We start from the raw sequence: 12,755 nt of genomic DNA, 5'->3' as shown, positions 1-12,755 counted from the left end.
AACCGTGTCCATCTCCGCCTTCATTTTAGTCATCTCATCGTCGGCGTGAGACCCGAACAGAGAAGATCCATTTGAGCATCAGGCTTGAGGCCTGTAAGGCGTAGCCAAGCCGAGCGTCGTGAGCATACTCCATGAGAGTAACCGTGGGCTGCGAGGTCGGAAGCATCCGCTACCGCACTGATTACTTGGTTGGCTACGAGTTCTCCCTCCTGGAGAATCTCAGTGAGGTCCTGCCGGTCTTCTTTGGGAAGCTTCTCTGCGAAGCGAGTGAGAGAGTCCCAGAGAGATCTATCGTATCGTCCAAGAAGAGCGGAGGCGCTGGCAACTTTCATGAATGGCGCAGAAGTGCTGCACATTCTCCTCCCATACGAATCCATCTGCTTACTATCCTTTTCCGGGGGTACCGAGGATGAGGTGGAAGCAGAATGGGATTTTATGGCAGCCGCCACGATGACTGAATCAGCTGGTGGATCCGTCCTGAGGAACAAGGGGTCCTCCACTGGAGCCTTATACTTTTTGGCGATTCTGGATGGTACCGAACCCACTGTCGCAGGAGTAAGAAAGGTGGCCATTGCAGGCTCCAGGAATCCGGGCACCAAAGGTAGCAGGGATCTTGGAGCTGACCGGTGGTGCAGGGTATCGAAGATGATTGATGGGAGAACCACGGGGTATGCAGAGAGATGTTAAGTTTCCTTGCTCCCCTACCCAGAACCTCCGTAAAAGTAGAGATGTCATCTATGGGTGACACCCGTGAAGGTGGTGTGGAGGAGAAGGTCGGAGAATAATCCCGGACCGTAGATTTCGTAGACGAAGAACCACGTAAGAGGTCTTGTGCACCTCCTCTTATGGGGCCTGTCGCGATGAACAACATATACAAAAATACAAAATATCAAAAATACAAAAAATATCAAAAAAATACAAAAGATGGTTCCCCTACTGAGAGCAAAGCAATCAGAGTGTACACTTATAATTCAGTGTAGTACACTATAAGGTCATCCCTTTTGCGCCAGAGAGATAACACCTCAAAGGAAATATTTAAACAAGGCGCTTTCTTTAGTTCCTACAATTCCAAATGATGGGACTCCTTTAAAACTGTCCACGCAGGTGCCTCATCAGGACTGAGGGATCAGTATCACTACAAAAATAATAAAAATAATACAAACAAATAAAATAAAATGAACTACCAAGACTCAACAGTGACCATGCAGTGCCAGAAAAAATCAAGTACTGTGCCTTGTGAGTAAAGAGAGGGGAAACACCGGAGGTCCCCATACGTAAGCAGATAATAGAGGCCAGCACCTCTGAAAAAATCCAACATGCTATAGAGGGGTCAGTCAACAAAATGGAAAAGCCAACCACTGAAAAGGCAAATCCTTCCCATCAGAAGAAAGAAGGAGTAAACAAGGCAAGGTTATACATGCTAAGGACTCTGATTACCTGAGTGGAAAGGTAATTCTCTCAAACCAAAAGGCTGGTGGCGACCATTCCCACTGCCACCTGGCACATTACATCGAGCAACCAATCACACGCAGACAGTCTAAACCTTACCTTAATGGGCTGTTTAACGCTCGATAGGACACAATCAAAGCCTCTCGGGGAATGTTTCTTGCCGGAGGAAATATATAGCAGGAGCTGAATTCCTATACACCCTAAGTAAAATCAGAAGGAGAAAGGCGAGAGGGGACGAGATTAGTAATAATCCCCTAGAAAACGTCACACACTCTACAAGTTAGCATAAGAGTGGCAGTTATACACAAAATTGCCCTATAGAAACGCCCTCAGGAAAACCAGTTAGCATAAGAGCGGCAGTTATACACAAAACCGCCCTATGGTAACGACCGCAGGAAAACAACCAAATAAACTAAAATACCTGAGGAAATGGGCTCCCCGTCACAAACGCCGGGTCTCTCGCGTTCACAAGGTCTTGAGCAAAACGGCAAGATTGCGTATCTCGTCTCCACCTCGCTACATAGCGTGCATGTGATGACGTCACGCTTCTACACACATTACCACAAAGGAAGGAATACTACTCATAAGTCCTATGTTCCTATATTACCCAGTATGCCCTACTTGGAAACTACAAAAAAGCTACCCGTGCGTACACGCTCCAAAGTAGTGGAATCAGGAAATACGCTCATTACGAGCGACAATGTGCCCAAAAAAAGAAATAAATCAATACCACAGAACTAACGTACCCGGAAAATAAATCATCACACATGGGGTCAAGCCATCTCAGCAGTCGTCTCCTACCGCTATTCACCCAAATGTCAACGGTCACGCATGCGGCATGCCACCATCGGGAGGAGACATATCACCCACATCAAAAATCGCCAAGAGGCGGGGAATCAAATTCAAACCCCTCTCACATACAACAATGTATAGTACATCTCATGGCACTAAAAAGAGAAACAACAGGAAAATAAACAATTGCACAGTGGCTTCTAGTTTCCAGACACTGCACGGACACCTACAGACGTACATTCTTCCATGGGCATAAAATATGACGCCGACTTCAACATTCAAACCAAAATTTTCTTAAAACAATACTGACACCAAAACAACAAAAAGTGAAAGGAGCCCCTCCACTAGAAGCTTCCTTTATATTTATGGCATGGATTATACTCCCAAGCACACGTTATAATTATGACAAGGTTTCCCTGTTTTTTTTCTAACAAACACAGTCATTTAAAAACAAATATACACAATTTCTTTTGGTTCTTTATCTTCAGGCTTTTATTCTGTTGATTTCAGCCACAGCCCGGCTAATTCATGTTTAGAGAGCTTTGCTTTTGTTTTGTGGAGGATAGTTGTTCCCCACACCCTTGAGTACCGTTAAACTTAATTTTCTTAAAAACATACAAGCTGTGCAAATCAGCCGTGAGGCGCCAAAATCCCTATAACTAATACCACGTTCCTTAGATTTCTATGTATGGCATGGTAATGACAACATGGAGATAATTACAGAATCCATCAGATCTATATCAACAGGTCAACGGTAACATGGGAAAATCCATGCACCACCCGTAGTTCATGCAATACATCTCCTATCCTCATGGGAAATGCAGAAATCCGAAGTATAATCGCTGTATTATATTAATGCCCAGATCTCATCTCGATCATTCAAGCCCTCTGTTTCAGTGTGGTATTTTTCTATTAAGCGAGCTTCTGTACGGTTAATTTTAGTTTCTAGTTCTCTCTTGTTGTTAGCTTTAATCACAACTAGTACTGACCAAAAAAGCTCGTCTTCACTGTGTCCACATCCACTGTAGTGAAGGACCAGGGGTGCGCCTGGCGTCTTACATCTAATCCGTGACTTATGTTGGCTGATGCGCATTTTAACAGCTTGTGTGGTTTGACCAATGTAGGCAAGCCCGCACAGGCACAACACCACATACACCACATTTTTGGTGTTACAGTTCGAAAATGATCTCATTGTATGTGTCATGTTATTGATGGAAATAGTTTTAGTGTCTCTCGTGTAGTCACATGCGGTACAATTGGTGCACCTAAAGTGTCCCACTACTGCCGGTAAACCTAACAGGCTCCTAGTGTCCTTTCTTACCACAGCAGAATCTCTACTGGCTCGAACAAGATGTTGTCTATGGTTCCTCCCTTTTCTAAAGGCAAACAAGGGCTTGAGGATTTTCAGATGTTCCATCAATCTCCAATTTTTTTAAATAATCTGTTTGACTTTATTAAATTTCGGATTGAAAGTCAAAACACATGTCAACTGTGAGACATTCTGTTTGGCCTTCGGTGTCAGTGAGGTTTCACGGGGGTATACCACGCCCTTTTCAACGCGGCCCTTACCAATTTTCTAGGATAACCTCTCATGCACAGCTTATTAAACAAGGTTTCAGCATGGTCAAAGTAGTCACTTTTATTTGAGCAATTACGGCGAATCCGTAAAAATTGCCGATAAGGCAGATTTTCCTTAAGACTCCTATGGTGTTCACTAGAGAACTCCAGGAGTGTATTCCTGTCCGTAGGCTTAGTGTAGAGACTAACCTCCAACTGGCCATTGTTGGGAAAAATCCACAGATCCAAAAAATTGATCTTTGAATTACTAAATGTTTTAGTGAATTTCAGATCGGGGGTACAGGCATTAAGCCATAGGTGGAACAGCTCAAGTTCTGCTTCATCACCATTCCAAATTAGGAATATATCATTGATGAAGCGCACCCACCTCGACACCCAGTGCCGAAATGGGGTCGCTTCATCGAAGATATATCTCCTTTCAAATTGGTCCATCACTAGGTTGGCAATCTCTGGGGCGAAACAACACCCCATCGTCTTTAAGTTGCAGGAATAGCTCACCTTTAAATGCAAAAAAACTGTTCTTTAAGCAGATTCTGGCTAAATCCAAAAGCCTTTTCCTGAGGAATATTTGTGTATAAACTCTCGATGTCGAAGGAGACCAACAACTGGTGGTCTCCATCGAACATCGAGTGTTCAATCTTATGGATAAAATCCATAGTGTCCCTCGCATACGCTTGTGTAGTGCTCACAAAAGGTTTTAAAAAGGTGTCAATATATTTGGCCAATGGTTCAAGCAAAGAACCACAGGCCGCAATGATAGGACGCCCTGGTGGTTTCTCGGCGTCCTTATGTACTTTAGGCAGTACATACAAGCTCGGCATTTTTTGCATAGTGAAGTTTAGATATTCATATTCCTTTTTGCAAAGGTATCCACAATCAAGGGCCTGCGTGGTTAAATACACGATTTTGGCTTTAAGCATGGCAGCAGGACTTTCTACAATTTTACGATAATGGGAGAAATTCCCTAGCTGTCTTAGGACTTCATTGTCGTACGCATTGCTATCCCATAAGACAATTCCCCCTCCCTTCTCAGCAGGTTTTATTACCATCAAGGGATTGTTTGTCAAACTTTTAAGGGCTAGGTGTTCTTGTTTTGAAAAATTTGATTTATAGGAGATGTTTTTCCTATTGAGTGCATCAATTTCCCTCAAAATCTGGTTTTCAAAAAATATAATTTCATCAGGCATGCTGGCACTATCCGGACAAAAGGAGTCCCATCATTTGGAATTGTAGGAACTAAAAAAAGCGCCTTGTTTAAATATTTCCTTTGAGGTGTTATCTCTCTGGCGCGAAAGGTATGACCTTATAGTGTACTACACTGAATTATAAGTGTACACTCTGATTGCTTTGCTCTCAGTAGGGTAACCATCTTTTGTATTTTTTTAATATATTTTGTATTTGTGATATTTTGTATATGTTGTATATATTGTATATATGTAGTGCATTGTATATATGAGTGTGATATTTGTAATGAATTGTACATGATGTATATATGAAGTTGATATATGTATCAGTTTATTGTGATTATATTGTGTTTTGCCCCTGACATATTCACAAGTTATAACAGTGGAAATTAATTTGCCACAAATAGGATTGAAGTGCAAGCACGGTAATTAATTATACTCTGGTTGAAAATAAATATTTGTGATTGATCCCTTTATACCGTATTTTCTTTGACTCTACATCGCTGATGTCCCTTGCCCAGGTATAAGAGGGTAATTGGGGCATGACCCCTACTGTATATATACCTGTCGCGATGAAGGCTGCACCGGTCCCTAGATCTAGACCGATGTCTAGAAGGCGATTTTCGTTTCGCGGGTGTTCTTGGCCTGGGAGGAGTCCTTGACCTGGCCGGAGATCTTGGCCTCCGAGGAGGAGACTTTGCTGGTCTGGCTGGAGTACTTGTCCTTGGACCAGATGGCGAGTATGTGCGGTAGTAATCTGCGCCCGGACTACTGCGACCGCTAGATACAGCACCCTGTGGATGGCGAGGCGACACACTGCGTGTTTTCCCCTTCGCTGATTTGGGGGAGACATCTGGAGTGATCTCCACAATCTGGTGGCCAAGAGACGATGACCGTTCCCCTGATGATAATCTGGACCCAGGATCAGATCGCCTCGGAGACTCCACAATCCCTGTGACCTCGCCTCTCGACGTTGACGATGTCTGTGTAACTATTGGTGGCGAACGAGGTCTTGATGTCGAACGTTCATGACGTGATGATTTCGACGGCGGTCTTCGGCATCGAGTTGGTGACCTCGACGGCGATCTTTGGCGCCGAGTTGGGGACATAGACGGCGATCTTCGGCGATCTACGACGTCGTGTCGATGGCGACCTTCCTGTGGCGCCGGGTCGACGTCGATCTCCTCGACGTCGAATGATGGGATCTGGCCGATCCTCTCGACGGCGACACGCCAGCCGGCGGTGATGTGAGAGCCGTCAGTCCTCTCAACGCTGACCCTCTCGAGGGTGGCGGAGAGTGTCTCGACGTCGACGGAAGCCTCGACATCGACGGAGACTTGGTCTTGTCAGCAGCCACAGACTTCGAGCCCGAAGTGTGGAGTCTCGACGCCGACTTACTTGTATGCGGCGGAGATTCTTGACGTTGTGGTGGTGTTCTTGAAGAGCGTTTAGGTCTCTTCAACGGCAACTTCGACGTCGACAGTGAATCTCTTCTCCCCTTCCTTTTTCTGGGGTCATGGGAAGTGGAGCCTCGCCGTTTCTGGCCTTGCTTGCTGGAAGACGATGTCCTGGGGCATCCATGGCCACCCACCTGATGTCTCTTGTCTTTATCCAGCATAGCATGGAGTTTGATTCGTTCTCTATCACGCAAAGTCCGTTTGGAGAACTTCTGACAATAGTGGCACTGGTCAGGGCTGTGTGATGATGGAAGGCACACAATACACACCGAGTGTGGATCTGCCAGTGCCATTTTCTTGTCACAGGAAGGACACTTTCTGAATAAAGCTGGCATACGGACTAAAAAATTCAGTGGATCTCCACAGAAACAGTAGCACAAGCCTTAATAAACCAGAAAATGTCGAATTTTCTGAAAAAAATCTCTTCAATAACCAGTTTTAGTCAAAAACTGGAGAGCTCAAGCTCCAGGATCCTCTCAGAAGGAGCCAGAGAAAAGAACTGACCCAACTGCCACCTGTGGTGCATCATGGGAGCAGGGGGTCGCCTTCAGGTCTTAAAGGCACGGTACCCCTACTCTAACGCCTTAAAGGCAAGGTGTCAGTTTTTCTTTGTTTCTTTATACTCTACTGCAGCCTATTGGCAAATGCCTGCAATTACAGGTTTCTCTATGGCAATAAAGCATTGTTGTATGCAAATGTTTACTGCTCTCTTTCTTCCTTAGGGGTTGGTAGAGTACAGCTGTTTTCATGCAAATCCATGTAATTTTCAGCATCTTTGCCAGTTTGGAAATATTTTAGGCTGCATGAGTATGTTTTCACATACGCATATATATATATATATGTGTTTATATGTATTTTCTATATGCTCCGGGATCCCGCACATGGGCGGGGATTATTCATAGCTTATGGCTTTGATGAGTATCCCCTGGATGAGAACCATGCTGGAAAACTTGTAGGACCCATTTTACTGAAGTGATAGCTTGACACCTATAGAGAAAATGCTGAATCCTGCCTCAGGCTGGGCCTGGGAGGAGACGCTAGAGAGGTTTTGCAGCTGTGGGAGCTGGAGATTGGGCTGCACCCTGCTCATGTGGTCCTTGTTGTCTGTGTTTTATGCGGCCTCTGCCACAGAATCGCTGTCAGGTCCGCTAGGCTGGTTGCACGAGAGGGTGCTGGCAGTATTAAAAATTCATACCATATCTACAGAGTGGGTGAAACTGCTGGTGGAACAGATGCCTTGGGGCAGCCAGGCCCAAGTAGCGCACTGTGGCCCTGCCGTCTTGAAAATGCTTGAAAGCAAAGTGTGCCTTTCAACCAAAGAGACAAGAGCCATCAAAGGACGTATCCATTTGGAAAGATTGGACATCCCCGGAGAAGCCTGCAGACCTCATAAAGGCATGTCTCCTGAGTGTCAGACTGGTTCCAATTGCCTGACCAAGGCAATCTGTAGTATCCAACCCATAACAAATTGTGAATTGTGCTGCATCGTGGGCGAACAAAGCGATACAAAAGGGGATGATGGACGGAGCGTTTGAGCAAATCAAACACTCACCCCCAGTTCAACTGATCTGGGTTTAATCCATCACCATTCTTTAGCCCACTCAGCCACCCCATTTCAGACATGGCCGTATGCAAATCAGTCTGACCCTGTGCCTCATGGGAACAGTCCAGCCCGAACTGCCAAGCCATGTCTTCCATGGACCGGAAACAAGCATCCTGGGACCGGTTTCGGATTTATAATCCTCATCAGCCAGGCTATCTTGAATCCAGTGGCCAAGTGAGCAAGAGACTCGCGTCTGAGCATACCCTGCCACACTTAGGGCGAACAAAGCGATACAAAAGGGGATGATGGACGGAGCGTTTGAGCAGATCAAACACTCACCCCCAGTCAACTGATCTGGGTTTAATCCATCACCATTCTTTAGCCCACTCAGCCACCCCATTTCAGACATGGCCGTATGCAAATCAGTCTGACCCTGTGCCTCATGGGAACAGTCCAGCCCGAACTGCCAAGCCATGTCTTCCATGGACCGGAAACAAGCATCCTGGGACCGGTTTCGGATTTATAATCCTCATCAGCCAGACTATCTTGAATCCAGTGGCCAAGTGAGCAAGGGACTCACGTCTGAGCATACCCTGCCACACTTAGGCAGGGTATGCTCAGACGTGAGTCCCAGGCTCTCCACACCACTGGAGTCAAGCTATCCAGGCTGAATGAAGGCTGATAGCCAGAAAGGCATGGCTTGGTAGTTCGGACTGGACTGTTCCCATGAGGCACAGGGTCAGAGCTGATTTGCATATAGCCAGTGTCTAACCCAGGGTGGTGTGGAGTGCAAAAAAACGATGGATTTAGGCCCAGATCCTTGTACTGGGGTGAATGTATGACATTGTTCTACATTCTGTCCATCAACTGTGTTTTTTGCAATTTTCACCCCGAGTGGGCTGGGTATGCTCAGACGTGAGTCCCAGGCTCTCCACACCACTGGAGTCAAGCTATCCAGGCTGAATGAAGGCTGATAGCCAGAAACCGGTCCTTGGATGCTTGATTCCGGTCTGGGAAAGACATGGCTTGGTAGTTCGGACTGGACTGTTCCCATGAGGCACAGGGTCAGAGCTGATTTGCATATAGCCAGTGTCTAACCCAGGGTGGTGTGGAGTGCAAAAAAACGATGGATTTAGGCCCAGATCCTTGTACTGGGGGGAATGTATGACATTGTTCTACATTCTGTCCATCAACTGTGTTTTTTGCAATTTTCACCCTGAGTGGGCTGGGTATGCTCAGACGTGAGTCCCAGGCTCTCCACACCACTGGAGTCAAGCTATCCAGGCTGATAGCCAGAAACCGGTCCTTGGATGCTTGATTCCGGTCTGGGAAAGACATGGCTTGGTAGTTCGGACTGGACTGTTCCCATGAGGCACAGGGTCAGAGCTGATTTGCATATAGCCAGTGTCTAACCCAAGGTGGTGTGGAGTGCAAAAAAACGATGGATTTAGGCCCAGATCCTTGTACTGGGGTGAATATATGACATTGTTCTACATTCTGTCCATCAACTGTGTTTTTTGCAATTTTTACCCCGAGTGGGCTGGGTATGCTCAGACGTGAGTCCCAGGCTCTCCACACCACTGGAGTCAAGCTATCCAGGCTGAATTAAGGCTGATAGCCAGAAACCGGTCCTTGGATGCTTGATTCCGGTCTGGGAAAGACATGGCTTGGAAGTTCGGACTGGACTGTTCCCATGAGGCACAGGGTCAGAGCTGATTTGCATATAGCCAGTGTCTAACCCAGGGTGGTGTGGAGTGCAAAAAAACGATGGATTTAGGCCCAGATCCTTGTACTGGGGTGAATGTATGACATTGTTCTACATTCTGTCCATCAACTGTGTTTTTTGCAATTTTCACCCCGAGTGGGCTGGGTATGCTCAGACGTGAGTCCCAGGCTCTCCACACCACTGGAGTCAAGCTATCCAGGCTGAATGAAGGCTGATAGCCAGAAACCGGTCCTTGGATGCTTGATTCCGGTCTGGGAAAGACATGGCTTTGTAGTTCGGACTGGACTGTTCCCATGAGGCACAGGGTCAGAGCTGATTTGCATATAGCCAGTGTCTAACCCAGGGTGGTGTGGAGTGCAAAAAAACGATGGATTTAGGCCCAGATCCTTGTACTGGGGTGAATGTATGACATTGTTCTACATTCTGTCCATCAACTGTGTTTTTTGCAATTTTCACCCCGAGTGGGCTGGGTATGCTCAGACGTGAGTCCCAGGCTCTCCACACCACTGGAGTCAAGCTATCCAGGCTGAATGAAGGCTGATAGCCAGAAACCGGTCCTTGGATGCTTGATTCCGGTCTGGGAAAGACATGGCTTGGTAGTTCGGACTGGACTGTTCCCACGAGGCACAGGGTCAGAGCTGATTTGCATATAGCCAGTGTCTAACCCAGGGTGGTGTGGAGTGCAAAAAAAGATGGATTTAGGCCCAGATCCTTGTACTGGGGTGAATGTATGACATTGTTCTACATTCTGTCCATCAACTGTGTTTTTTGCATCGTGGGCAACATGCATGACTTGCGTAAGGGTGGGGTGCAAGTCATCAGGCACAGCAGACAGGACCTGAGCAACGGAATCCCAAAGGGCATGAGCATAGTGTCCCAACAGGCAGGTGGTGCTGATGGACCGCAATGCCAGGCTGGCGAAGCATAACATGTGTTACCCACAACTTTCAAGGTGCTTCGTTTCTCTTTCTAGTGGGATGATAGGGAAGGCATTGGGGTTGACCTTGCTCGTTGATGCTTGTACTACTAAACATTCTGGAGTCTGATGCTGTTTTAGGAAAGCCGGATAGCCTGTGGCATGGCGGGGGGGGGGGGGCTCGCTAGCTGTCTAGTTACTGGTAGTCCGGAATAGGGCTTTGCCCATATGTTAGGAAGAAGTCTGTGAGGACCTCATTGAAAGGTAGTAGGGGCTCAGTATTAGCTTGTCCAGGTTGGAGGACCTCAGTTAAAACATTGGTATTCACTTCCATAGTGGGCGATTGGAGGTCAAGAACCTGAGCTGCACTCCGCATACCTCCTGCAAAAAAGGCATTTTCTTGAGTATTCAGCATAGGTGGAGAAACCAGTCCAGGATTTGGAGAAGTATCCTATACACTGGCATCCTGTGGTTCATCATACCCGTTTCCTTAATATAGGGTGAGAAAATCCATTCCCTTCACCTTAACAGTCATTATTGGAATCTGTGGCAAATAGATTGTGAATGATCTGGGCCCTTCCAAGAGGCAAGGGAAATGTATCAGAGTACGATGGGTTAGGAGAGATCTGCGGCCCAGTGGGATATTGGCACGGCCTCGGTCAAAGCCGAAGCAGGCTCAGCATAGATGGCACTATCGGTTGCTCTTTGTCGTCCGGTGTCGACCTAATCGGTGTTGATGCTCCAGGGCCTGGCCTTGGTTGTGGCGCCAAGACCGAAATTAGCACCAAAGACCGGATCCGTAACGGGTTAAGAGGTTGGACAACCATGTATAATTGCCTGTAGTATTGACAGTAACCTTGTGTTTTTGTGTGTGTCTATTTCATGTGTGCGCAGGTGTGTCAATATTGTTTGCAGATGTACATATATGCATATCCTCCATGTGTGCCTGTACTACTGTCTGTCAGTGTAGCCCCTGTAACATATAGGCTTTTAGAATGCTTTTATTTGGTGCTGGACAGTAAAAAAGAAACTGCCATGCTCGTTAGTTAAACAGCATCTTTCGCTAAAAGAGTTTGTAAACAAGACATAGATTTTAACAAACACAAATCACATATAAACCCTTCTGACTAAAGAACAGGTATTGGTGTTCATTTTGTTTTGGATTTCTGAAATTTACAGCTACATCCAGAAGTGTTAGTGTAGGAAGGTAGATCCCTGACTATGGTTGCCCCCAACTTTTTGCCTGGTGTTTTGCTGGTTTTCTGACTTAGTTGACCTGGGGCCCTGCTAATCAGGACCCCAGGCCCACTGCTCTCTCTGTTAAAATGGATTCCATGTACCCTAGGTACATATCCAATTGGCACTGGGCCCTCTCCAAGTCCCTGTACCCAGGGCTGAGGGGTACCCAGAAGTCTCCCAGGGGCTGCAGCATGTATTATGCCACCCCTGGGCTGACTAACTAAACTGACACAACTGGCTGCTTGACAGCTGGGGCAAGGTGGTGTAATCACCCTTTGCTGTAGATATAGTATACCTATATCTAAACCTAAATGGGCACACAGATCTCCTATCAGTCACTCCTATGGCAGGCCTTGACAATCCTGAAGGCAGAGTGCTTGGAATCGTGTGAGATGGTGCTCTGGCATGAGCTGAGCCTGTCTGCGGCTTTCGGGATCTATCCCTTAGCCGTTTCCATGATATCGCATACCATATACTCTTAAGTGCATTATAATCCTCGCGGTTACATGCCAACTCTGGTATCGCTTTATCAAAACATGTCGAGTAAGGTGTCATACGAATTGGAATACTAACCCCTCGCCAATTCTGGCGACGGGGTTAGCATTCCACCCTTCTAGAGGGACACGACATGTATGTAGCCTGTAACCCCGGTTAAAGTCAGACAGAGCCTTAGCTCCAAAAAATGGATGCTGCCACCGAGACACAAGTCTGCCCTCCTGCTGCTGGGAGTCCTCCCAGAGCAGGAGGCAAGGACAAAGGGTTTCCTGTCAGGGGCGGTGCCAGCACCGTCCCAGACAGGGTTTTGTGTATCCCAGGTAGGCAGGGCTACAGAGGAAGGTGACTGCAAGTGGCACCCCGGTGCTCACTGTGC

At 46.8% G+C, this 12,755-nt stretch overlaps 1 protein-coding gene across 14 annotated transcripts in view; it reads right to left on the bottom strand.

Moving 5' to 3' along the window:
* MEIOB (meiosis specific with OB-fold) overlaps window positions 1–12,755 on the bottom strand; it is a 1,496,662-nt gene that overhangs the window by 199,034 nt on the left and 1,284,873 nt on the right. Inside the window, exon 11 of one of the 14 annotated variants that reach the window (XM_078664882.1) lies at window positions 1,549–1,649. The exons of the other annotated variants lie outside the window; for them this stretch is intronic. Coding sequence (XP_078521008.1) covers window positions 1,549–1,649 — 101 coding nt within the window. The remainder of the gene's footprint in view (window positions 1–1,548; window positions 1,650–12,755) is intronic. 14 annotated transcript variants of the gene reach the window in all.

The sequence above is a fragment of the Lissotriton helveticus genome, chromosome 10 (assembly GCF_964261635.1).
Source record: "Lissotriton helveticus chromosome 10, aLisHel1.1, whole genome shotgun sequence".
NCBI lineage: Eukaryota > Metazoa > Chordata > Amphibia > Caudata > Salamandridae > Lissotriton > Lissotriton helveticus.
Note: the sequence above shows the minus strand (reverse complement) of the source record. Positions and strands in the feature narration are given on the sequence as shown.